Below are 27,346 nucleotides of genomic sequence, written 5' to 3' on the forward strand. Positions count from 1 at the left end.
CTATGCATATGAAAAAGTGGGCATAAACCAGAGACTTTGATTAATGTCTGAAAGAAAATTATCCCTTGAGGCACTTGGGCAGCTCAGCCAGTTGAGCACCCGACTCTTGATTTTACCTCAGGTCATGATCTCGCAGTTCTGGGATTGAGCCCAGCATGGGGCTCCACACTCAGCAGGAAGTCTGTTTGAGATTCTTTCCCTCTGCCCTTCCCTCTGCTCATGCTCACTCCCCATCTCTCTCCCAAATAAATGAATAAATCTTTAAAAAAAATATCATCCCTTGATTCATTATACCCCCTTTTAGGCTCTGTCCAGCTGCTTTGTATAGAGAGAGCTAATATTTACATACAGCAGCAGAGTTTTAACATAAAGGAGCTTCTTGGTCCATTGTTGAGGAATTACTTGTATTTGAAGGTGCATTCAACCTTTAGACTATTAGAATATACTTTTTCTATTCAACTTTTTGACTGTGTTTTACTGACTGATTGTATGTCATGGACTTGCCACTGAAATGAATGAACCAGTGTTCCAGTGGCCTAAAGAAATTCAGTTTCTAAAGCAGTTAATATTTCCCATGAGGGGCACCTGGGTGGCTCAGTACATTAAGTGTCTGCCTTTGGCTCAGGTCATGATCCTGGGGTCTTAGAATCAAGCCCCAAAACCAGCTGCCTGCTCAAGGGGGAGCCTGCTTCTCCCTCTGTCTCTCCCCTGACTTGTGTGTGCACTCTCTCTCTCAAGTAAATAAATAAACTCTAAAAAATATATTTACCATGAAGAGGTTTGTTTGTAATTTAGATAATGGGGAGCTAACAAAGTTCTCATTATTTGGTGGTTTTCCCTTTTTCTGTCTATAGGCTATAACTGTCAAGTGAATATTGATGAATGTGCTTCAAATCCCTGTCTGAACCAAGGAACCTGCTTTGATGACATAAGTGGCTATACTTGCCACTGTGTGCTGCCATACACAGGTGAGTTCTGCAGGTGAAAGGACCAGAGGGAATGCCTGTTGCCTTGTCGTTCTAAACCCCTGAGTCTCAGAGACAGGGTCTGTGGTGGGGCAGTGGTGCTGCTCTGAGGAATCAGTCCCTGGTCAACCATCCTGCCTTCACTGACTAGATCTTGAGCCCTGACAAAACCCTGTGGCCTTCCTAAATGCAACTGATAAGGGAACTCATTTGTCTTCTTTGTACTTTGGGGTTTAAAGTGTTCTTTAAAATTATGTATGGCTACTGGTTTCATTCATTATCTGCAGGGACCCAGTGTTGTCATGACCTGTGTTCTTAGTCTAGTTCAATAATACAACCACCACCACGTACTGATAACTTACTGTATGCCAGACACTTTGTATACTTTGGATTCCTTAATCTAGTATTCACAATAATTCTGCAAAGTAGAAGTTCCTATGACCATTTTATGCTGAGGCAAAGAGAAGTTACCTGCTGAAAGTCACATTGGTAAGTGGTAGATTTGCCCCTCAGTCTGTCTCAATCCAAAGTTCGTGCTCTTATCAGCCCTTCTTCTCCTTACATTCAGTACCACTACGTCTCACTCAGAGAGGTATTGCCGCTTGGATGGCGATTCCACACATTGAAGACATGGGTGTTACTTCATTTCGTATCAAGTGTTCTTTGCTTCAGGTGGTATTTTAGGAGTGTGCTTGGACATTTATTTCTTCTTTGTATTCTCCTGCCTCATTACTGCTGTCTTGTGGTTGTATTTGTGTGGCTTGTTTACCTCTTCATCATCCATTTTCTTGATCTGTGGAGAACAAAATAGAAACATGGATGATGGCTTTGCATGTTTCTCCAGTATGCAGCATGTAGGCAGGAGCATGGCTGAGTTCTTACTCCCCTGGTGGGCTGTTTTTAGTAGCTGTTACTAGTGACTCTAGCTATTAAGAATAGCAGAGTGGCCAAAATCATAACTCTGTTACCCAAAAGACTTGATGCTACATTGTTACTTAGCCCCTCTTTGGAAGAAATGTTCACGGAGGCAAACTGCATTTACCATGCTCCTTGATAAAATGGACGTTATTGGATATCCTTAGCTATCCCCAGACAAAGGATGTCTAAAAAATACATTTCATAATGATAGCACTAATCACATTTGTTCATAGTAAGAAGAGTATCTCCCAGCCAAAAAGACTGAGACTTGATGGCTGCAGGGAGATATAAGCAAGTGTCACTATGCCCAGTTATATCATAGGCTTACCTGCGTGTGATGTAGGTGTGAAAATATTTATTTTGTCTTCTTGCTTTTCAGATACTGTAAGAATATTTGACTCTGTGCTGGCTGTTGGTTTTTCTTCACATTAGGATCCCAATAAAGAATTTACTGTGTATGAACTTTGGGAAATTATGTTAGACTGAAAGCCTATGTAGATTAAAATTTCAGTGCTGAGTGTGGATAAGGGTTCTGTCATTGGGCTTTGCCAGCATGAAGGGAACTAAACAATATTGCCTTCTCTTGCGAACCACTATTCTGACCAGATACCTTAAAAACTGGTTGGGTACATTGGTAAAAATTAATGGTAACTTTTTTTCTTTGTGAATATGAAATTTTAGAATGGAATTTTAAGTTGAGTTAGTTGTAATTTGACTTTAAAAAGAAACCTCTTTTCCTTTTAATAAAACCATTTTCCCCCCACCGCCCCCCATGCTGGAAGCTTATATCCAGTATGCTAAGGGAAGAAATATTGGTATGCAAATATCAATGTCATGTTGTTGATGTTGGCATAAGGAGACATGTTACCAGGCAGTCAGAATTACCTCACTCTTTCCTGCTTCCCGTGGCCTTCTGATCAACTTTGTTGCCTTCTGGAACAGGCTAGCAGAGGTTGTGAGGAGAGGGAGGTTGTGTTGTTGCTTCTTCCTGACTCACATGAAAGAGGATCTATGTGGCTGAGCTTCTGAGTGGCTGACTTAGCAATGGAGATGCAGAAACGATCGCATTTGACTGATGCAGGTGTCCCAATCCTCGATAATAACTACCCATGATAGAAAGACAGGAGGAGCCCAAGAGTTGTTGAGTGCTCACTCTATGTGCCAGCCTCTATGCTAATAAAGATTTGGTAAGCATTTTTTTTTTTCAGTTAGTCCTCAAAAAGCATCTATAAGTTATGTACCATCCTGGTTCTCATTTTGCTTATGTGGGAGGCTCAGAGCAGATAAATAACTTGCCTGATGTCACACAGTTAGTAATCAAGCTAGAGCTAAGACTCAAAGGACCTAGGGGGTCTCAGATTCCAAAGTTCTTAACTGCTTAGACCTTAGACTTGGATTCAGAGAGCATCCTTTGGTAAAGAATTTGCAAGATTTCAGTTTCCATGGCTATTTCTCTAAATTCTGTCATTTGCTTTACAGGCAAGAATTGTCAGACGGTGTTGGCTCCCTGTTCCCCAAACCCATGTGAAAATGCTGCTGTTTGCAAAGAGGCACCAAATTTTGAAAGTTACACCTGCCTGTGTGCCCCTGGCTGGCAAGGTAACAATACAGGAGTTAGAGAAGGCAGAAGTTTTAAACAAAGTGGTCAGATCTTCAGATTGACATTGAAGGCCCAGGTCTTCTGAGCCCTGCCCATCATTAAGAACCCCTGCCTTTGTGTAGGAGTGCTAATTGGCATGACTTAGAAAGCCGTTTTCATTTTCATGTCTTTGGGGCCCCCTAGTGGCTGGAAGACTCCGGCCTGAGTCTAAAACCAAGATGTTCTAAGGCAGTTTTACCATCTGGACAAAACTTGCCCCAAATAATTTATAACAATTACAAAAAATATTTGTGCCCTTATAAAAATAAGGGCACAAAGCCTTACAAGACTTCCCAAAACAGGAGACCAATCAGAATATCCCCATCTTCCACAGCTGAAGCTCGGATGCCCCATACATTTCAGGGGCCTTGCCTTCATTCATTGCACCTGTATTTCTAGGTCAGCGGTGTACAATTGACATTGATGAGTGTGTCTCCAAGCCCTGCATGAACCACGGTCTCTGCCATAACACCCAGGGCAGCTACATGTGTGAGTGTCCTCCAGGCTTCAGTGGTATGGACTGTGAGGAGGACATCGATGACTGTCTTGCCAGTGAGTATGCCAGCTAGCTCATATGCCCCTTGAGGCATACAGGGAGCAGAGCAGAGCCCCATCAAGACAGTTGCCTCTTAGTGCTGAGACTGGCCATCCTAACAGTTTATCATGTGTCTTTAGTATTAGGATTTTTCAAATCTTCTTTCAAAGCTCATGATTTTAGGAGTTGAGGCAATAAATCTCTTTAAGTATTCCCTTACTGATTTTTATATACTGATAAAGTGGGGACAATGCTGTGATGGGTTTTTTTTTTTTTTTTTAGCAGATCTATTGAGGTATAATTAATATAAAGTGTACTACCAATATTTTAAATGTATAATTCGGTAAGTTTTGACATTTGACAACTGAAATCATCTCTAAAGATAATGAACATATCCATCCACCTAAAAATATTTTCTTTTTTAATTTCTCTTCCTTTTCCCCTCCCTGTCCCAGGCAACCAGGGATCTACCTCTGTCACTACAAATTTACCTGCATTTTTTATAATTTTATGTAAATCGAATCATCTCATGTGAACTTTTTTTTAGAAGAGGAAATATGACTTCTGTCATTTAGCATATTATTTGAGACTCATCTGTGTTACATGTATTAATAATTCATTCTATTTTATTGCTAAGTAGTATTCCATAATTTGGATATACTATATATATATATATATATATATATGTAATACACATTTAGCTTTTTTAAAGTTTGGGAATATTATTAATAAAGCTGCTGTGAGTGAGTCTATGTAGACATGTGATTTTATTTCTCTTGAGTAGATATCTAGAAGTGGAATAGATGAATTATGTAGTAGGTATATTTCACAATATATTTCACAGTATAGCCAAAATGTTTTCCAAGATAGTTTTACCATTTTCATTCCCAAAAGCACTGTTTGAGAGTTCCAGGTCAACCACATCCTCAAGAACATTTGGATGTGATTGCCCTTAATTTTAGCCTTTCTAGTGGCTGTATATGCTATGTCACAATGGTTTTAACTTGAATTTCCCTACTTATTAATATTATGAACATCTTTTCATGTGCTTATTCATCAGCCACCTATATTACTTGCTATACTATCTATTCCAAACTTGTGTTCACTTGAACAATTGGATTGTTTGTCTTATTATTGAGTTGAGTTCTTTATATTCTACATATAATTTCTTTGTCAGATATTTGCCTTAAAATTATCTTCTCCCAATTATAGCCTCTGTTTTGACTGTCTTTTGAAGAGGAAGAGTTTAATTTTGATGAAATTCAATATAATCATTCAGAGTTCATCTTTCTAGTATGTTGTTTAACAAACCTTTGCCTAACCCAAGATCACTGAGGTCTGTCTCCTTTGATTTCTTCTAAAGATTTTATACTTTTTAGCACTGTTTAAGTCTACAGTCTATTTTGAGATAATTTTTACATGTAGTGTGGGTTTTAAAGGTTTTAAAGAGTAATTTTGTGTGGTAATCTTTGCTAACCTCACTTATTAATTCTATATTAATTTAGCTTCTAGTTTAGTTTACATTTTCAGGATTTTTTTTTCTTTTACAGATAATCATGTTATCTCTAAATAAGTATAGCCAAATACATTTTTATTTCTTTTTCAATCTGTATACATTTTGTTTTTCTTGCATTATTATACTGGCTAGGACTTTTAGTAAATGCAGAATAGAAATGGTAAGAGAAGCAAATCCTTCTTTGTTCTTGATTCTGGGGCAGGGAGAAGCATGTATATAGTCTTTTGCCACTAAGTATGACCTTACTTGTAGGTTTGGGGCTTTTTTGGGTTGTTTTGTTTTGTTTTGTTTTTGGTCTTCTATCAAATTGAGAAATTTACCATATACACCTGGTTTGCTGAGAGTTTTTTTTCTTTTTACAGTGAATGAATGTTGATTTTTTTCAAATGATTTTTCTTTATCTGTTGAGGGAGTAATATATTTTTTTTTATGTAGGTGAATTTTGTTAATTGATTTTCAAATGTTAACCTAACCTTAAATTCCTGGGATAAATTCTACTTGGTCTTTATGTATTATCTCTCTCATATTTATTGGATATGATTTCAAAGTTTTGTTATGAATTTTTGTGTTTATGTTCATGAAGGATATTGTTCCCCAACTTTGTTTTGCTATGTTCGTATGGTTTTGGTAAGAGGGCAATGCTGGCCTCAGAACCAATTGGGAATTGGTTCCTCTCTATTTACTGAAAGAGTTTGTGTACAGTTGGTATTATATCTACTAAATATCTAGGTCTGGAACTTTCTTTCTTAGGTTTTAACTATAAATTTAATGTCTTTAATAGATATATTTATTCCGGATATCTTTTTTTTAATTGAGCTTTGGTAATTTGTATCTTTCAGAGCATTAGTTTTACTTTCTTTAAATTGTCAGAATTATTGGCATTCATAATATTCCTATATTGTACTTTTACTGTAAGATCTCTGGTGATTTCCGATATTGGTAATTTACATCTCTCTTTTCTTTGTGATTGCTCTTGGTAGAAAATTGTTGATTTTAGTAATCTTTTTAGTGAACCCATTTTTAGTTTTATATTTTTCTCAGTTGGTTTGCTGTTTTCTAATTCATTGATTTCTGGTCTTTATTCTTCCTATTTTGGATCTAGCTTGCCCTTCTTTTTCTAGTTTAAGATGAAAGCATAGACCATTGATTTTATTTCTTTCTACTTTTCTTACATAATAAACATTTAGTGCCATATGATTTTTTCCCAAAACACTGATTTAACTGTATTTCACAAATTTTGATATATCATGGTTTTTTTTTTTTTTTTCAGAATACTTTCTAATTTCCAGTTTGATTCATTCTTTGACTCGTAAATTATTTGGAAGTGTGTTCTTTAATTCTAAATCTTTTTTTATCAAGTTTTTAATCTTAATTCCATTATAATTAAAATACATTGTTCTATTAGTTTTAGTTATACAATATAGTGATTCAACAATTCTACACATTACTTAGTGCTCATCATAGTAAGTATACTCTTTAATCCCCATCTCCTGTTTGACCCATTTGCCTGCCTACCTCCCCTCTGGTAACTCTAAAGTAAAGAGTTTGTTTCTTGCTTTCTTTCTCTCTCTCTCTCCTTTTCTCTTTCTCTTTTTTCCCTTTGCTCATTCATTTGTTTTCTTAAATTACACATATCAGTGAAATCATATCCATATGGTATTTGTCTCCAACTTACTTTGCTTAGAATTACATTTTCTAGCTCCATCTATATTGTTGCTAATTCCAAGTATCTTTTGTTGCTGATTCCTTCCAGATAGTTTTGTTATGATATCTGGTTTAATTCCATGTGATCAGAGAACGTACTTTGCATTATTTGGATTATTTTAAATGTATTAAATCATATTTTATGGCCTAGTCTGTGGTCTGTTTTGGTAAGTGTTCTGTGTGCACTTGAAATGAATGTCTGTTTTGCTGTTTCTTGGTGTGTTCTATAGCTGTTACTAATTCAAATTGGTTAATAATATTTTTAGGTCTTCCCTGATTTTCTTTCTGCTTATTCTATAAATTAGTGATTTTTTTAAAAGATTTTATTTACCTATTTGACAGATAGAGATCACAAGTAGGCAGAGAGGCAGGCAGAGAGAGAGAGGAGGAAGGAAGCAGGCTCCCTGCTGAGCAGAGAGCCCGATTTGGGGTTCAATCCCAGGACCCTGGGAGCATGACCTGAGCCGAAGGCAGAGGCTTTAACCCACTGAGCCACCCAGGTGCCCCTATAAATTAGTGAAATTGATGTCTTTCACAATTATTGTGTATTTGTCTATTTCTCCTGGTAATTCTGTCAGTTTTTGCCTAATGTATTTTGAAGATCTGGTTTTAAGTACATAAACATCTAAGATTGTTATGTTCTCTTGAAGAATTGAGTCCTTTGTTATGAAATAACCTTGTTTAACCCTTGTAATATTCCTTGTTCTGAAGTCTCCTTTGTTTGATATTAATATAACTACCCTCCCTTTCTTTTGATTATTGTTGGGTATTTATTCCATCCTTTTCCTTTTGGCCTATCTGTGTCTTTAAAGTATGTTTTTTTAGAGACCATATATTGAGTCTTGCTTTTTCTCTCTGATATGACAGTGTCTAACTTCTAATTGAGGTGTTCATGCCATTTAAACTGAGTTCAATATTTGCCATCTTGCATTTTACTTTATCTTTTTCCTTCTCTTTCCGTTTCCCTCTCTTTTTTTGCCTTCCGTTGAAATAACTGAACATTTTTTTTTTTTAAAGATTTTATTTATTTATTTGACAGAGAGAGATCACAAGTAGACAGAGAGGCAGGCAGAGAGAGAGAGAGAAGCAGGCTCCCTGCTGAGCAGAGAGCCCGATGTGGGACTCGATCCCAGGACCCTGAGATCATGACCTGAGCCGAAGGCAGCGGCTTAACCCACTGAGCCACCCAGGCGCCCCAATAACTGAACATTTTTTGGATTACATTTTATTTCCCCGCTGGCACATTAACTGTATTTTTTTTTTTTTTTTTGGTGGTGGTGGTAGCAGTGGTTTCAGGTTTGCAGTATGCAACTTTAACTGATTACCTTCAACTCTACTACTTTATATTGCACATAAAAACCTTACAACAGGGTGCCTGGTTGGCTCAGTGGGTTGGGGCCTCTGCTTTCAGCTCGGGTCGTGGTCCCGGGGTCCTGGGATCGAGCCCCGCGTCGGGCTCTCTGCTCAGCAGGGAGCCTGCTTCCCCCGCCAGTTCTCTGCCTGCCTCTCTGCCTGCTTGTGAGCTCTCTCTGTCAAATGGATAAATAAAATATTTTTAAAAATTAAAAAAAAAAACCTTACAAAAAAAAGAAAGTATTCTTATACTTTCATTTCTGCCTTCTGTTCCATTGTTGTCATAAATGTATCATAATCCCTCAAAATATTAATTTTGCATCAAATGGTCAATTAAATTTCAAGAGATGTAAAAATAAATTAATAATCTTTATACGTAAGAACATATTTATAGTTTCTGGTGTTTTCCATTCTTTTGCATAGATCTGCATTTCTGCATTCTGCATAGATCTGCATCACTTTCCTTCAGCCTGAAGAAATTAATCTAATAATTCTTGTAGTGCTTATCTCCTAGTGATTAATTCTTTCTGCCTTTCTGTGTCTGAAAAGGTTTTTATTTTGGCTCAGTTTTCAAAGATATTTTCATAGGGAGTAGAATTCTAAGTTGACTTTTCCCTCCGGCACTGTCAAGTCATCCTTCCATTCTTTTTTACCTTGGATTTTTTCTGAGGAGCAATCTGCAATAATTCTTATATTTGTTTCTTTATATTATTTTCTCTCCTTTGGCTATTTTTAAGGTATTTTCTTTCTACTGATTTTTAGCAGTTTGACTATAATGCCCCTTATTGTTCTTCATGTTCCTTTTGGAGGGGGGTTTCATTGACATTTTGGGATATATGGGTCCAGATTGGAAAATATTCAAGCACTGTTTTTTTCAAAACTTTTTTGCTCCCCTTTACAAATTTCATCATACATCTTTTAGGCTGCTTGAAGTTGTCTCTCTGTTCAACAATACTATACTTATTTATTTTTTTTAGAGTTTTTTCCCTCAGTGTTTCATTTTAGATAATTTTATTATTTGAAGATATTTTGATATATCTTCAAGTTCACTGGTCATTTCCTCTATAGTGTTTTGTTTGCTGCTAATCTCATTCAATACTATTTTTTTTCTTCATTGTATTTCTATCTCTAGAAGTTTGATTTGAGTCTTTCCTTATACCTTTATCTCTCTCCTTTTCATGTTCATGCTTTCTTCTTCTTCTTGAACATACAGAGAGTATGTTTAGCATAGTTGTTTTATGGTCTTCACACTGAATCTACTATATGGGAAATTCCTGGATCTGTTTCTTTCTTTTTTTTTTTTTTTTTAAAGATTTTATTTATTCATTTGACAGAGATCACAAGTAGGCAGAGAGGCAGGCAGAGAGAGGAAGGGAAGCATGTTCCCTGCTGAGCAGAGAGCCCAACGCGGGGCTCAATCCCAGGACCCTGAGATCATGACCTGAGCCGAAGGCAGAGGCTCTAACCCACCGAGCCACCCAGGTGCCCCCTTGGGTCTGTATCTATTTTTGACATGTACCTTCATCATGAGTTGTATTTCTTGCTTCTTTGCCTACCAGGTAATTTTTTATTGGATGCTAGACTTTTACAAAGATCTTCAGAGTATTTTCACGCTTTGTTTTATGGATCATTTGGAAACAGTTTGATCCTTTGGGTCTTTTCTTTAGGATTTGTTAGGTCCAGACAGCCTTTAGTCTAGGACTAAAATGGCTCACTACTGAGATAGTATTAGTATTCTCTGAGGATCCTATTTAGTGCTTAGTTAGGAGGTCTTTTCATTTTGACTGTCATGAACATTAGCTATTCTCATCCTATTGTAAACTCTTGGGATTGTTCCACATACATCTTATCTTTCTGGTTCTTTCTCCAGCTTTGACATTGTCATCACACACAAGTGATATACTCAGTTACTTATCAGTACTCACTGCTTATCAGTACTCAGTTACTTGTGTGGTGATTAAATCATTAAATTTCAAACAAGGTTATCACAATGTGTTAAGAGTAATGGCACCTAATTCACAGCATACATAATATCAGATCACCATATGGATGGCACCAAACTAGGTCCTGGCAATGCCAAGGTAGATAAAACTCAGTGTTTACATTCATGAAACTCATAGTCTATTGGCAAAGAAAGATATGCAGACAAATTCAACATTGTATAGTAAGTAGTGAAGAAAAATATTGCACAGCAGTTGATGGAGAAATTTAAAGGAGTGGGATCAAATTATTTGGATTTCTTTTCCACGTTAATTATTTTATGAGTCAAAATTTTCAGTATTTAAAATTTTTATAATTAATTTATAATAATTCAGTAAGTTATGGTGAGTTTCCTGAAAGACATTATGGAAATTACAGTGTGCTATGCTGTGGATAAGAAGGAATAATAATCATTTTTACAATTTTTCCAGTAAAGATTGCAGATGAGCCTTAAAGTAGAATTAACCTAATAGATGAGTAAGTTTTAAATAAGCCTGTTATCAAATCAGGGCTACATTACCCACCTGCTGTTTAGTTCTCTTTTTATGTAGAGGACCAGTCTTTGCAATATATTTTAAGCTCCTTAAGAACAGGGGCTAACTCTTATTTTTCTTGTTCTGATTTATATATCATCTATATTTCGGAAGACTGTGCCATGATAGAAGCTCAAAATTTGTTGAGTAATTGCTGTGAGCCTAAAGTGTTCTAAAGTTGATCTATGCAATATAGAATTTTTTTTAATGTTTCCTGATTCTAGAAAACAAAAACAAACAGGAAAGAGAAGAGGTAAGGAAAGGAAATGAAAGATGAAGGGAGGACAAAGATAGGAAATACAGATCAGCACAGGGGGCTGCTTAGTATATATGCTATCCTACATCACCCACTCCCATTACCACATACACCTTTTGAAAGTCTTTACTGGTATTTTTGAGATTCTGTATATTGGGAACACATACTTGATTAGCAAATGTGGGCGACCATTATAAATTTTAGGACTCTTAATTTTGCAAAACTGCTAGTGGTGCGTGTGCATAGTTCATTCCAGTTATCAAATAGGCTAAGACTCTCAGGTAAGTGTTACTGCATTCATTTTCGTAAATGGTGGAGTCAAGGCAAAATACCTGTAAAGAAAAGTACAAGTAGAGAAAAGTGAGAATTGTTACTGTTCTTAGTGTGACTTAGTTCAGGTCACTCACCTTTAGGTCTAAGATTAAATCGATGCTATAGTTCAGAGCTCTAATTCTTGTGTGTAATGACTTAGATCCTTGCCAGAATGGAGGTTCCTGTGTAGATGGAATGAATACTTTCTCCTGCCTGTGCAATCCTGGCTTTATTGGGGATAAGTGTCAAACAGACATGAATGAGTGTCTGAGTGAACCCTGTAAGAATGGAGGGACCTGTTCTGACTATGTCAACAGTTACACTTGCAAGTGCCAGTTGGGATTTGATGGAGTCCATTGTGAGAACAACATCGATGAGTGCACTGAGAGGTGAGCAACCCATACACTCAACAGCCACCACTGTCTTATGGGGAGAATGGAGAAAGGAGGGAAAACTATAGAGCACAATGCTGTGGTTGCAGCACAGGGTAAGGTAGCTACCTGGGTCCCATTGCTTTGTCTTCTATTGCCTACTTCCTGATGCCCTGTAAATGTGTAGTTAGCAGGTGAAAGGTCAGAGGTTGAAAAGCTTAGTGGGACAGACCATCATTTATTTCTTATGCTTAGGGACTAGGAAAAGTTATAATGCTGTTCCATTCTCCTCTTGGACCCTTGTTCATTTCAGCTGACATTTTAAAATTCCCCCCCCCCCCCCCCCAGATTTGTCATTACTCTTTGGTAATTTCCAGGTTGTTGGTTTTTTTTTTTTTTTTTTCAACAAGTTTGTTCTGTTTCTCTTTCAGAAATCTAGAGTCCATACCTACTTATTAAGCATTTTTCTTATAAATTAAATTGACTTAGGGATAAAGTGAAATGTTATACATGGAAAACCACAGGACTGGGTAAAACCTGGAAACCCTCACTTTACAGGTTACTCCTGTAACCTTTTTGGTTGTAGAAATGAAGCTGGGACTCAAGCTCATTGACACCCAGTCTAATTTGGAAAAAGAAAATTTATTAGATCTAGGAGTTTAAGATGCTCAGGAGTATTTGCCTCTGTAACATGTTAGATTCTAGGAAACTGACTTTTAAATAGCAGGTCAGAGGAATCAGATTACATAGCTGGCATTGCTTTCTTTGCTTCTCAGCTCCTGTTTCAATGGTGGCACCTGTGTCGACGGGATTAACTCCTTCACTTGCTTGTGCCCTGTGGGCTTCACTGGCCCCTTCTGCCTCCATGAGATCAATGAATGCAGCTCTCATCCCTGCCTAAATGAAGGAATATGTGTTGATGGCCTGGGTACCTACCGCTGCACCTGCCCCTTGGGCTACACGGGGAAAAACTGTCAGGTAATTAAATTTCAGCCCATTCAGCTCCCTCAGAGTAGCTGAATATTACACTTATTTTTCTTCTAAGCAGAATAAGCCCCTCCTAAAAGGGAAGATTCTGGCTCTCAGAATCTGTCTCTGAGATAAATCTGTCTCTGAGATAAGATAACTTCTTAACAGCTGGTAGATTCCAAAATGGTGACACTGGCAAGATTATATAGATTTACCAGCATGAGATGGTTGTAACAGGCTAACCAAGAACTGCAGAGAAATACATGTGGAAAATAAGTGCATAGATAGTATTTATGTTGGAAATACAAAAAGGAAGATAACAGTCTAAAATCTTTGGAGATCAGATACAGTATCTAGGCAGAAAATAATGATTATTATTATGCCTTGCAGTGTTGTAATATTCTCAAAACCAAGCTTGCCAAAAGTTTTTTTTAATTCATTTATGTAAATTTTTTTTTTACATTTTTATAGACTCTCAGAGCCAACAAGGGCAAACTTTCATTTCTTAAAAGAAGAAACTGAGTCCCAAAGGGGACAAAGTAATCTTTCCAGAGTTGCATGCCAAACAGCATTGTATTTATTTATTTTTATTTATTTTTGATTTATTTATTTGAGAGAGAAAGAACAAATGAATGGGGAGAGGGACAGAGGGGCAAGCAGACTCCCCGTTTTGTGTGGAGCTAGACATGGAGCCCGATGTAGGGATTGATCCCAGAACCCCGAGATCATGACCTGAGCCAAAGTCAGATGCTAACTGAGCCATCCAGGCACCCCACATTGTATTTAATTTTATGCTATTTTCACCTCTTAATGATAGGATGATAGAACTCCAGAGAATTTAGAACCAAGTGGCCAAATTTAACTAGACTTAGAGTGTGCATTTCAGTTAGGCTTTGGTTATATTCGACATGCCAGTAACCTACTTCTGCATATTAAATTAAACAGCTTGATGCTAGTTCTATGGATCAGAAGGACATTCTTCCTTGGGCTCTTGCTCATTCTCACAGTGTGAGGTTACATGTAGCAGGGCGTGCTCCACCCAAACGCACTTTCACAGACATTCCATGAGTGTGACCGTGCTCTCCCCGGGGATCAAGTCACCACATGCAAGTTATGGAGTTACAGGACTAGTCCACTCATACTCTTTGCCTCATGTTTTTCATAAGCCTGATTTTCTCCCCTCTAAATAAGCTTCCTGACAACTTTTAGGTTTATTAACAGGCTTTAAGTCCTTTTACTCATATTCACCTGGATAGATTTGACCGAGACCCCTGTAGATTTCTCCCACAGAATTAGCACAGGTGTTATGGACCTGTCTGACAGCTGTAATTTCTTTCTTTCTGGCTGTGCAGGGTGGCCACAGATCTGGACATAATCATAACATAGGGAATAACTTAAATTATTAGGTTCCCTCAAATGCTTAAACTTCTGTGGTAAGAACCTTTTAAATAGCAGAGCTAAGAAGAATTAGACTATGTAAAATGATTGGATTACCTGAGAACATTGGACTATTTTAAGATGTGACTGAGGCCTCTTTTTTTTTTTTTTTAAATTAGTGTGCTCTCCTTTGATTCTTAAAATTCAGTGTTTGTGACTTATTTTCTTCTTTTTTGATATTTGGATGTTGCTGTATTGTTCTGTTTCAGACCCTGGTGAACCTCTGTAGTCGATCTCCATGTAAAAACAAAGGTACTTGCATTCAGGAAAAAGCAGAGTCTCGGTGCCTGTGTCCATCTGGATGGGCTGGTGCTTACTGTGATGTGCCTAATGTGTCCTGTGAAGTGGCAGCTTTCCACAGAGGTGAGCTCTGTTTCTTCAGGCTCCAGGGTCACTCCCCAAAGTATCAGCCAACTAGCTGCGTTTTAGGGCAGGTATTATTAATCATGGGAGAGCAGACAGTGGTTGGTGGGCAGGGCTCTACAGAAAGGGTCTGATATGGAAGGTGAAAAAGCAGAGGCACAGGCTTAGAGATTCCAAAAAGAAAAGTATGTAAAATGAAATGAAGGTATATTCCACTTTCAGGACTTACTTCTTCTCTTTTCTTTTTTATTTTTATTCTTATTTTATTTTATTTTATTTTTTATTTTTTTTTATGATCTTTTTTTTTTATGGTCTTACAATACCTCACTTTTATTGTTTAACTGTCTCTGCTCTGAGTACATTTCAGAGAAAATTCTTATAATTTTTTATTTTTTATAAACATATATTTTTATCCCCAGGGGTACAGGTCTGTGAATCACCAGGTTTACACACTTCACAGCACTCACCAAAGCACATACCCTCCCCAATGTCCATAATCCCACCCCCTTCTCCCAAACCCCCTCCCCCCAGCAACCCTCAGTTTGTTTTGTAAGATTAAGAGTCACTTATGGTTTGTCTCCCTCCCAATCCCATCTTGTTTCATTTATTCTTCTCCTACCCACTTAAGCCCCCATGTTGCATCACCACTTCCTCATATCAGGGAGCTCTATTTTATTTTTTTAAGATTTACTTATTTATTTTAGAGAGAGTGAGAGAGCAAGGGATGGGGAGGGGAGAGTGGAGAGGGAGAGAGAGAATCTCAAGCAGACTCCATGCTCAGCATGGAGTCTAACATGGGCTCCATCCCACAACTCTGAGATCACTGCCCGAGCGAAGTCAAGACCCAGACACCTAACTGAGCCCCTTCAGACTCCCAGGGCTGGTTTATTTTCAATATAAATCTGGTGCTGAGGGTCATGAACTAGATAAGAATACCGTTAGTTGGTCTGAACCTGACACGGGTGCTCTTCTGTGATGTCTCTTCTCATACTCGGTTTCCTAGGGGTGTCCACTGACCACCTGTGCCAGCACTCTGGTGTCTGCATCAATGCTGGCAACTCGCATCACTGCCAGTGCCCCCTGGGCTACACTGGGAGCTACTGTGAGGAGCAGCTCGATGAGTGCTCGTCCAACCCTTGCCAGCACGGAGCCACCTGCAGGGACTTCATTGGCGGGTACAGATGTGAGGTGAGATGAGTGGGCAGATGTCAGAGACCTCCCGAAGATGGCGCAGGTCTTGTGAGCACTAACATACTGAAGTTAGCTGCTTGTGACTTATTTTTACAATTTATAGCTGTGTTTTTTAACCAATCACCATTATATATTATTTACCAACCACCACCAATTTCCATCCCCTTGTATAATAAGTTCACATGGCTTTAGTAAGGTATTTTTGTAGAGGTCTGAAGCCATCTCACTTGCATAGAGTTGCCTCAGGATTCAGAGCCAACTTTCACTGCCAGAGTGCATTTAGGCACATTTAGCCAGTAGCTCAGTGGCCCCTGGCACTTTCCTGAATAGCAGCTGAGGTAGGAGAAGCCACTTTGAGGTATGTCCCGAAGTTGCTTAGCCTGTTCCATGTAGCATCACACTAAGTATGACATGTATATGTCTGAGTAAGTGTGTGTCTATGAAGGAACATGGCACTGTCTTCCTGATGGTTGCGCTGATAATGGGTAGAGCAAGATGTAAACAAGACACCAGAGACTTGTATTTGACAGCAATTCAGGCCACCCAGGACCACTGAGAAAAGCTTTACTTCTCATAAATGAGCTAAAGATGGGTCTCTTTATGTTGGCCCCACAGTTATTCCTTCAGAGAGGGCTGAGACCTGTTAGTTCAAAAGCCACCAGGACCAAACAAAAATTTTTACACATCCAGTTTTTCTAAAAATAGCCCTAATAAAGCATGTTTTTAGCCATGTAGAGCCTTTCTGCTTTGCATAGTCTACAAAACTGCACCCAATATCTGCAAGCCATAGGTAAGCCCCAGGACCTAAAGACCCCAGACCAGTGCTGCCCTTCAGAACTCTCTGACCCAAAGACTGGGGCCTGGCTGCACGAAACATGTAAGCCCCCTCACTCTTACCCCCTTCCCTTGGAATTCACTTGCCCTCCTTTCCTTATCTTCTTGTCTGCTCTGGACAGTCTCATGCTGTGAGGGATGCCCGCACATGCAAACCTGTTGAAGTATTACCCAATAAAGCCACTTCACAGTCAGGGTTTTTTTCCTTGATCAGCCCTTAAATCCCTCAAACCCCTGTGTCTACTATGTTAGCTAACACAACCCCTCCGCCCCCCTTCTCAGCCAGTTTCTCATACATATGTGTGGTTTCCTGAATCCAGAGATCAATAAATGCAGCGCGTTTACTACTGTCCACACATACTGTTGGACTGAGTCATAGGGTCCTCATTGCATACCAAGGAATGCATATTTGAAAGATGGGAAAACCTAAATTGAGGAGTGATGAAAGTTTTGCACAGGTGTCAACTCTGAAACATCTCTCAGATTGTTGAGTTCTTGCCTTTGTTATAAAGTGGCTTTTCAACTGGAAGATGTCAGTATCAGTATGCTGCAAGTTGGCCCTGCACCAGATGATTGGTAGGGCGTGTGATGGGGCTGGAGAAGCATATAAGAGCTGGGTGGGGGCCGGGGCTGGGCAGAGGTATACAGCAACCTTCCGGATTTCATTTGTTCTGGTGGTCTGTTTCCAACAATTATCCAATGTTTCTTCCTATTCGCTTATTCCTATCAGTGTGTCCCAGGGTATCAGGGTGTCAATTGTGAGTATGAAGTAGATGAGTGCCAGAATCAGCCGTGCCAGAACGGAGGCACCTGTGTCGACCTTGTGAACCACTTCAAGTGTTCCTGTCCACCAGGCACTCGAGGTATGATATCAGCCCTAAACGTCTCTATCCAGGGCATTTTCTTATGTTATAAATCCATTTTTAGTGTGGAGGAGGTTTTAAAATATTAAGCATTTAGTTCTGGATTCCAGTAACTCAGGCCATTGCACTCTCTCATCTCTTGCCTAGCTCTGATGTTCTGACTCATGTTCTCCGTTCTTTCTGGTTGTTGTTGACATCGTATGTCCCATGAAACACGGAATGTGGAAATGATGCAGTGTTGCAACAAGATTAGCCTGGTTAGCAAGATTTCTTGGTGCTTCAACGGAAAATAACTAGTGGTCTCTTGAATAGATAATTCACATTTACTAGCTTCTGTATTTTTTAAAACTTGCTAAGTATTGCCTCGATAAGGTAGGGGATTGAATGAAATGAAAACATTTGCGTATTTTCATAAGCGCAGGTGCGGAAGGTAATGCCCTAAGGCTGTTAACTAAGAATTGCAGTAAAGCCTACGGAGCTAACCCTAGACTGAACGATGGGACGTCAGTGTACTGTGGGCATTGCCCCTGCCTCTGAATAATCTTCTGGAGAGAGCTTGGAGTATTCTTTGTTAGAAGAGGTGTAGTTATAACCTTTTTGAGCAGCCTGTAAAAAGAAAAAAGCTGAGCCCATCCACAATGGTGAGAAATTCATCTCAGTGTTGAAGAGAATAGAATATCAGGGAAGTATTTATACTCTCTTAGACATTTGTGCAGTGAACTTTGATAATTTACCTTCCTTGAGTTCAGGGTTTGACTAACTTAAAATAGGAGAGTACCCCACTGATAGGATAGTAATCAAGCAGTGAGGTTAAAGGGGAAGAGAAAACTCAAGAGAAACAACCTTTAAATACGGGAAGATTTGTCCTGTGAAAAGGGGAGTAGTTCTCTGCTTTAGAAATCAATAGTTGAAAGAGAAGTAGAAGTGATTTTGATTCATTATTAGTTAGTTCCTTTTGATATTTTTACTGTTGACGAAAGCTCCGATTCTGGTGGCAGATGAAATCTCAGATCTCAGTGGCTTGACACAACAACGCTTGTCACTCAAAGTCAGAGTGTCTCTGTATTCTAGCTATGAGGCTGTAAGCACTTGGCCTCCAAGGCCTCCACAGCAGAGGAGGAGAGACAGACTTGTAGTCATGCAGCAGCTTTCCCTGCCTCAGTCTGGACATGACACCCATCATTATTGCTCATAGTACATTGGCCAGAATTAGTAAAATGGTCTCAATCTGACTCCAGGAGAGACTGGGGGTGTGGGAGAACACATAGATATCATTGCACTCTAAGAATTCTGCTATACCATGAATGTTCTATGTATTATAGATGTTAGTCCTAGAATGGACCCTTCCATAATGCAACAAAAGTTCTCTTTTCTGTTTGTTAAGGATGGCTTAAACAATAGTTTTGCTTTTAGTTTTGACTATTAGTATTTTGAATATGTCATTCTACTGTTTTTTCTTAATAATTTTTTTATTATGTTATGTCAGTTACCATTTGTTTTTGATGTAGTGTTCCATGATTCATTGTTGGCATCCTACTGCTTTTTTTTTTTAAAGATTTTATTTATTTATTTGACAGAGAGAGATCACAGTAGACAGAGAGGCAGGCAGAGAGAGAGAGAGGGAAGCAGGCTCCCTGCTGAGCAGGGAGCCCGATGTGGGACTCGATCCCAGGACTCTGAGATCATGACCTGAGCCAAAGGCAGCGGCTTAACCCACTGAGCCACCCAGGTGCCCCCATCCTACTGCTTTTTGACCTTCAGGGTTTGTTTTTGTCTTTTAAGGAGAAATCAGCTGTTAACCTTATTGAGGATCCCTTGTTTGTGATAAGTTGCTTCTCCCTTGGTACTTTCAAAGTGCTCTCTTTGTCTTTGTCTTATGACCTTTTGCTTATGATATTTGTAGATTTGGATCTCTTTGAGTTTATCATGCTTAGAATTCATTGAGTTACCATACTATGTGTGCTTGGTTAGGTATGTAGACTGGTATTTATTTTTCCTGGCTTGACTTCTCTGGCCATTGGTCAGCCTCCAGGGGACTGTCAAATCCTATAAGTTCATTGTGAGAGTTATCACAATGATTTCAGTACTCCTGAGCTTTGGATCTTGGCCTGGGGGCACCTCTGGTTCCAGGTCCAGAGCCAACTGTTGTGCGTATCCCTACTACCTTGCTTCGGGCAGAGGTTGAGCTCATTCTCAATTAATAGGTCTGTGTATTACTGCTGGTTCCATTCTGATGGGACTCTAGGCATCAGTGTTCATTTTACTAGCAGCTCCTAATTGCCAAATATTCAGTGTCAGTGGGATCACAAACTTGTTTTGTTTTTTACTGTCTTGTTTTTTATGGTTTGCAAATAGGTAATCTATGCACATGTCCCAAATTTTACATATAGACACACATTCTTAAATACATACACATGTAACAAAAGCATAAAATGAAAATTCTCTTTCCATTCCCTTTCCCTATACCTAGTTCTCCCTCTTCACAAGCAAATAACCTCCACTTTGTTTTACTTTCTTGTGTATCGTCTAGGTTTTTTTTTTATGTGCCCTTCAGAATTTCCTTACATATATAGAAGCCAAATACAAAGATATTTTTATTTACCCCTCTTCTTACTTTGAAGATAGGGTATTAGATAAACTCTTACACTTGATTTTTTTTTTTTTACTTAATTGGAGATGATTCCATATCAATTTATAGAACTTCCTTAATTTTTTTCATCCTGTAGAATTTTGAGTAGAAGTATATAGAACCAAAGTCCTAGTGATAGAAGTTTGGGTTTCTTGCATGTGTATATTTGTAGACAAATTTACAGAAATGGAATTGCTGGATTAGAGAATTATGTGCATTTGTAACTTAGATTAATATTGCTGATTCATAGTGTATGAGCATACTGGCTTCTTCTCAGTCAGGATAAATGTATTCTCATCTATGAGTCATTTGGTTTTCCTCTTTCAGTGGTTTCTTTGTTTGTATCTATATCTTTTTTCCCCTATTACATTGATCATGTTAATATTTTATAGAGATAAAGTATGATACAAAATATTGTCAGTATATTATTTCTTGTCTTTGATTTTTTTATAATTTTTTTCATGCAGAGCTTTTTATTTTTATTTTTTTAAAGATTTGTTTATTCTAGAGAGAGAGCAGGGAGAGGGGCAAAGGGAGAGGGGGAGAGAGAATTTCAAGCAAACTCTGCGCTGAATGCAGAGCTCAAGGGGGCCTCAGTCTTAGGTGCCCAAGATCATGACTTGAGCTGAAACCAAGAGTCGTATGCTCAACTGACTGAGCCACGCAGGCACCCTTGGAGCTTTTTCCTTTTAATCAGATTGGATTTATCAACCTTTTTTTTTTTAAATGGCTTCTGGATTTTGAATCCTAGTCAGTAATACCTTCTACACTCTAAGTTTATAAAGGAATTCTCCCATATTTTCTTCAAGTACTAGAATATTGTAGCACTTTTTTCCATATGGCTACTGATTTTTTTCCCAACACAATTTACTGAATATTTGACCTTTTATGCAATAATTTGAGATGGCAACTTTATCAAATTCTAAATTTCCTTGTGTAACTGGGTGTTATTCCGGACTTTTTCCTTTTTCTTTCTTTCTTTTCTTTTTCTTTTTCTTTTTCCTTTATTCTGCTTTATTCTGTTAATTTATCAATACCACTCTGTTTTAATTATTAAGGAACTTTGTTTTCAGGGTTTTCCAGGCTATGGTTATAGTTTATTTTTTCATATAACTTTAGAGTCAGATTATCCATTTAAAAATTAATTACATTAAAAAATTTTGGTGGCTTTTTTTATGGGGGTCGTATTAAATTTATGAATCTGTGTAAGGAAAACTGACATCTTCATGATGAGGAGTCTTCCTAACCAAATCATAGCATCTTCTCATTTATTCAGATCTCCTTTTGTGTCTTTCAGGGCTATTTTAAAGTTTTCATATAGCTATAGTACATTTCTTTTTAAGATTATTTCTCTAGTTTTATCTTTTGATATTGCTATTGAAAATGAGGTCTTTTCATCCTTTTTTTAAAAAGATTTTATTTATTGATTTGAGAGAGAGACAGAAAGAGCATGAGCAGTGGGGAGGGACACAGAGAGAGGGACATGGTGCCTAAGGTGGGGCTCCATTCCAGGACCCTGGATCATGACCTGAGCCATAGTCAGACACTCAACTGACTGAGCCACCCAGATGCCCTCTTTTTCCTTTTTAATAGTCTTGCTTATCTTAGTGTATGCTACCACTATAAGTGACAAGAATACATAACTGTTTTCCTTTCTTTTATAATTTTTTAGATCATTCATGGAATCATCTCTAGAATTGTTATTAATTTCTTTTGTACTCTCAAGAATATTTACAGATGTCATACTAGATAGCTCACTTACATCGATAGTACATTAAATGAGCGCTATTTTAAATGGAATAACCTTTGAGCTCTCAACAGAATATTTTTCCTAAAATTTTTAAAAATAAGCAACTAGTAAACATTATTTTACAGGAAAAAAGTCAGTGGTCTAAAACCTAACTATATCACTCAAAATTAAGTTCTAGTTCTTACCAATATTTTTACATACTTATAATCTATGTCCTGATTGTAATAGTCTCTTTTGAACTGTTTTTATAGTTTGAATAATGGGAATAAAGTAATGAAAATTGCTGGGTGTCTCTTGAGCTCCAGTCTCCCCGTCTCTCAGATGGAACAAAGAATTCTGGCTACTGCCCAGGAGACTGCTTCGGTGGATTCTGTGGGAGAGTACCTGTGAAGACCTGAACACATTCTTTCCTTGGCCCTTACTGGTCACCAGGAGGACAGCAGCTTCTCCTTGCCTGACCTGAAAGGTCCCATTGCAGATTGAGACATGTAACCTGAATAACCGCTCTCTTCAGCTGGAAGGCAGTGTTCCAAAGAATGTCATCATTCTCTATGTCTTCTCTCTTTCCTCCAGGCTTGCTTTGTGAAGAGAACATTGATGACTGTGCTGGGGGTCCCCACTGCCTTAATGGTGGTCAGTGTGTGGACAGGATTGGGGGCTACAGTTGTCGCTGCCTGCCTGGCTTTGCCGGAGAGCGGTGTGAGGGGGACATCAACGAGTGCCTCTCAAACCCCTGCAGCTCTGAGGGCAGCCTGGACTGCGTCCAGCTAACCAATGACTACCTGTGTGTCTGCCGCAACGCCTTCACTGGTGAGAGTCTCTCCAGCACCGCCAGCACTCTACCTCGGAGGGGCTTTGAGTGAGGAAATTTGAGTGAAGGACGTATGTCACCTACTGGACCCAAAGTAGCTTTTTTCTTACATGGGAAAAACTAGGGCAGCTTAGTTCGGAGGCAGTTTTTCCTCAGGTCTGTGCTTCATGGATGTTAGAGTCTACCTCTGCCTTTTTTGTTTTTCCTGAGGTGCTTTCTCTTTTGTTATACGCTGATGATATCATACTAGAGCAGAAATACAAAAAAAGAAATAGAATGCTGTGAAGACCTGAACACATTCTTTCCTTGGCCCTTACTGGTCACCAGTGGTTAAGCAAAATAACACGTTTTAATTGGGGCAAAATACACATAACAGTGTGTACCATCTTAACCATTTAAAAATATTTTACTTATTTATTTGACAGAGATCACAAGTAGGCAGAGAGGGGGCGGGAAGCAGGCTCCCCGCTGAGCAGAGAGCCTGATGCGGGCCTCGATCCCAGGACCCTGAGACCATGACCTGAGCCAAAGGCAGAGGCTTAACCCACTAAGCCACCCAGGCACCCCCATCTTAACCATTTTTAAGTGTACAGTTCAATAGTATTAAATATGTTCACATTGCTGTGCTGCCAACACCAAATTCATCAACAGAACTCTTTCATCTGAGGAAAATAATGTCTTGTGTTCAGAAACCAAGCGTCTGCTCTGGCTTCATCACCCTGTCTCCTTTGGCATGTAATAACTTGGGTTACTGGGTAGTCACTTCCCCTTCTCTCCATGTCTGGAACCCAGAGATGATTAGGATCTTCTGAGTCACCTAAGAGGAGTAGGTCTGAATTGGGATGTGTTTAAGCAAAACCAGTTCATGAGAGTATGTACTGGAAAGCTGCAGGTGTATTACCTGCACAGCTAAGAGTTGGCTGTGCTCCCAGTCTCTTCTCAAGCTTCTTTATCTTCACAAAGCATAAAGATGACCAAGTCCTGTCTCAGAATGGGCTCTTGTCATAGGCACTTATTAGTTACTTCTGAAGATGGGCAGCTTGGCAACTTTGGGGGACTACAATAGTGTTTAACAGTGGCAGTGTCATCAGATACTCAGAAGTCTGCCTGGCATTTCTGGAGTCGTTCCAGACTTTATGCTATAGTAGTATTCCTTGGGAGTCAGGTGATAGGCTACAGTAGTCTCCTGAGTACTAATTTGGCAAGTTGGACTCAGCTGTATTGTGAGCCCATCTCTAGACCTCCTTCCTTCCAATTTTAAAGAGATGTTACCTTTAAGAACTTTGGTAATTTATGAAGAATGGGAGGTATTTTGCACTGTGGAAGATGCCTGGATGCGATATCAAAAAAGAAACAGTCCCTTATGAACATCATGCCTATTGGGGCAATGTTGGACACAGAGAGTGTGAACAGTCTGTCTGGCAGCCTCATGTTGGCCATGAGGTGCTTGGGAAGCCAGAGAAGCAAAGCAGGCTGCTGTTTCTTTCATTGCCTCTGAGGCTTCCTTTTCCTGGAAACCCTGACAAGCACCTACAAAGAAAGAGGGAAAGAGATGAAGGAAGGATTAAAGACAACCTTGAATTTGGGTCCCACCACCAGGAAGGAGTAGTGATGCATTGTCCAGACTTGTGATTGAAAAGAGTCCCTTGAGCTCACTGGGTGTAATTATTGTGGGATGCGGTTGCTGAGATGGACATTGAGGGGCCATCTGTCCCTGAGCCCCATGTCCATGTGATGGCTGCTCTTGGGTAGTGGCTGCTGCTGTGATTTGAAGAGGCAGGCACATGTAACCCTTGCCTCTTAATCCTGACTGACCAAAACTATGACTATTTAAATTTCCTTTTGAAAACCCCTCTTCTCTTTGTCCATGGCTGAGGGCCAGATGGGACCCATCTCCTGCCATTTGCCAGTAGGCACCAGCTGTGTCTCCACAGATCTTCCCCTAGGTTCTAGCTGTTTACTTCACTTTATCATGCAGCAGTGGCCTCGATCTAGATGCCTTCTGTTTTAGAACTGTCTCTAGAGGAAATTAACTCTGGAAAAAACTCAGTTCTATTTTAAAGCAGTGCCATTCAGATTACAAAATGGCTAGAAAATGATTGAAAAGGGATGTTACAGATGAAAATTCTATGTAAGCTACAAATCACCACTTGGATATGTTGGCCTGGTGTAGCCTCTCCTGTGAAGTTGACAGTTTTAACAAAATGCACTGAATGGTTTTGGTAAATGTTTCTTTTGGTTTATGAAAGCTAAAGTATCTTCAAAAAAAATTAAAAAGCTGAAGTGTCCTTTTCTTTTTCTTCTCTTTTTGTCAGATTAGAGTGATTTTTCACATCCCTGTCCACCCTGTTTTGTGAGTCTGTTGGGGATGTGTGCCACATATACTTACTGTGTGGGCAAGACACATGAGGGTATTGGCCTGAACCAGTGGTGGTCCAATTAGTGTTTTCCTCATCTTCTCATGTTCCCTTGGGCTTAGGACTCAGCTCACACCTCTTGCCCCATCCCTCACCATTTGGCTAGCTCCCATCCCAACAGCACTCTGTTGAGGAACTGCAGTTACTACTCCTCCCTTTTAAAACGCCTTTCTATTTTCTGCTTTAAGGTCGTCACTGTGAAACTTTCATTGATGTATGTCCCCAGATGCCTTGCCTGAATGGGGGGACTTGTGCTGTGGCCAGCAACATGCCTGATGGTTTCATTTGTCGTTGTCCCCCGGTAAGTGCCATGTTGTCTATTTAAGGGGCATGCTCTCTTTTACACAGTCTGGACAAAGCTGAGATTAAACCTGATTTTTCCACACTCCATCTGGAACTTCTTGGTGTGGAGACTGATTAATTTTAGCTCCTTCACAAAAAAGTGCTGGAGTTTCCCATTTAAAGCTGTTAAGATACTCCCAGAAAGAGTGAGCTCCCTATTCTATGACTCTCAGTCTTTAGAAGCACTAAGAGAAATCCACGGAAAGTAGTGAAATATTCCCTTGAAAACAAGACTAGTGTCTTTGGCTTCTGGGTGTGCCAGAGGGTAGTCTTGCCTCCCAGATTGGGGCAGAGTTGGTTGGAAATGCTACTCTGCTTATACTCCTTAGCAGGGACTATTTGGGAGCAAGCTGCTTATTATACTAGAAGGAAGCCTATTTTTAGCCATTTGGTGTGAAAACTCTCTGTCCTCTTCCAGGGGCTAAAACCTCCCTAAAACAGAGATCACTCTGTGTGAGGACGTAGCGAAGGGAGACCTGTGCAGTAACTTTGGTCTGGCTGAGCAGGAAGTATAAGAATAAAATGACACGGAAAGCTTATTAGATGCTCCAGACTCCGGAAATAACGTCTCTCTCCCCCGCCCCGAAACCCATTGTATAAATGGTCTAAGGACAGCTAGGGAAGTTGCTTATAGATACAGTGTTATCTGAGTTTTATCCCACCTATGACCTGTGGATTTAATTTCTAGAAGTGAGCTCTTAAAGTGAACAAATTCTACATTCATCCCATGGAACCTTCATCTCTGACCTTAGGTCACCTTGAAGAGGCTTCCTCCTAGAACATGGTACAGGAGGCTACGTGGAGGGATCTTAGCCATGTGTCTATCTTTATTGTCTAGAGGTATGGCAGAGAAGGGATTGGGAGGAAAAATGAGGCCTGCTATCCTCATTTGTTCACTGATTTCCACAGGGATTCTCCGGGGCAAGATGCCAGAGCAGCTGCGGACAAGTGAAGTGCAGGAGAGGAGAGCAGTGTGTGCACACGGCCTCAGGACCCCGCTGCTTCTGCCCCAACCCCCAGGACTGCGAATCAGGCTGTGCCAGTAGTCCCTGCCAACATGGGGGTAGCTGCTATCCTCAGCGCCAGCCTCCTTACTACTCTTGCCAGTGTTCTCCACCATTCTGGGGCAGCCACTGTGAACTTTACATGGCCCCCACCAGCACCCCTCCTGCCACCTGCCTGAGCCAGTACTGTGCCGACAAAGCTCGGGACGGCGTCTGCGATGAAGCCTGCAACAGCCATGCCTGCCAGTGGGATGGGGGTGACTGTTCCCTGACCATGGAGAACCCCTGGGCCAACTGTTCTTCCCCACTTCCCTGCTGGGATTACATCAACAACCAGTGTGATGAGCTGTGTAACACAGCCGAGTGCCTTTTTGACAATTTTGAATGCCAGGGGAGCAGCAAGACATGCAAGTAAGAGTCCAGGGTCCCCAGAAGCTGAGGGAGACTATCACTAACACAACTCAGTTCCTCGTTCTTGCTCCTAACCACTCCAGGGCTTCAGCCCAAGCTGCCTCTGCTGTTCAGACTGGTGCCCTGAGACCCTCTTCCTGGTGTCAGCCTTGCCCCGCCGCACGCTGCCCTGTGCTCCCCCTTGCTGACAGAGGTCCAGGAATGCTCATGTGCAGCCACCCTCTCTCTGCCTTTCTCTGCCTT

At 39.8% G+C, this 27,346-nt stretch overlaps 1 protein-coding gene across 8 annotated transcripts in view; it reads left to right on the plus strand.

The window, feature by feature from the left end:
* Positions 1-27,346, plus strand: part of NOTCH2 (notch receptor 2) — a 195,294-nt gene that overhangs the window by 156,799 nt on the left and 11,149 nt on the right. For 5 of the 8 annotated variants that reach the window (XM_032303040.1, XM_032303043.1, XM_032303039.1 and 2 more), the window contains 11 exons: positions 855-968; positions 3,363-3,482; positions 3,922-4,074; positions 11,872-12,100; positions 12,859-13,060; positions 14,698-14,851; positions 15,855-16,039; positions 17,607-17,739; positions 22,692-22,928; positions 25,535-25,647; positions 26,598-27,103. In XM_032303040.1, coding sequence (XP_032158931.1) covers positions 855-968; positions 3,363-3,482; positions 3,922-4,074; positions 11,872-12,100; positions 12,859-13,060; positions 14,698-14,851; positions 15,855-16,039; positions 17,607-17,739; positions 22,692-22,928; positions 25,535-25,647; positions 26,598-27,103 — 2,146 coding nt within the window. The other 3 variants (XM_032303044.1, XM_032303046.1, XM_032303045.1) reach the window with 3 other exon arrangements.

Source organism: Mustela erminea, chromosome 10 (assembly GCF_009829155.1).
Source record: "Mustela erminea isolate mMusErm1 chromosome 10, mMusErm1.Pri, whole genome shotgun sequence".
NCBI lineage: Eukaryota > Metazoa > Chordata > Mammalia > Carnivora > Mustelidae > Mustela > Mustela erminea.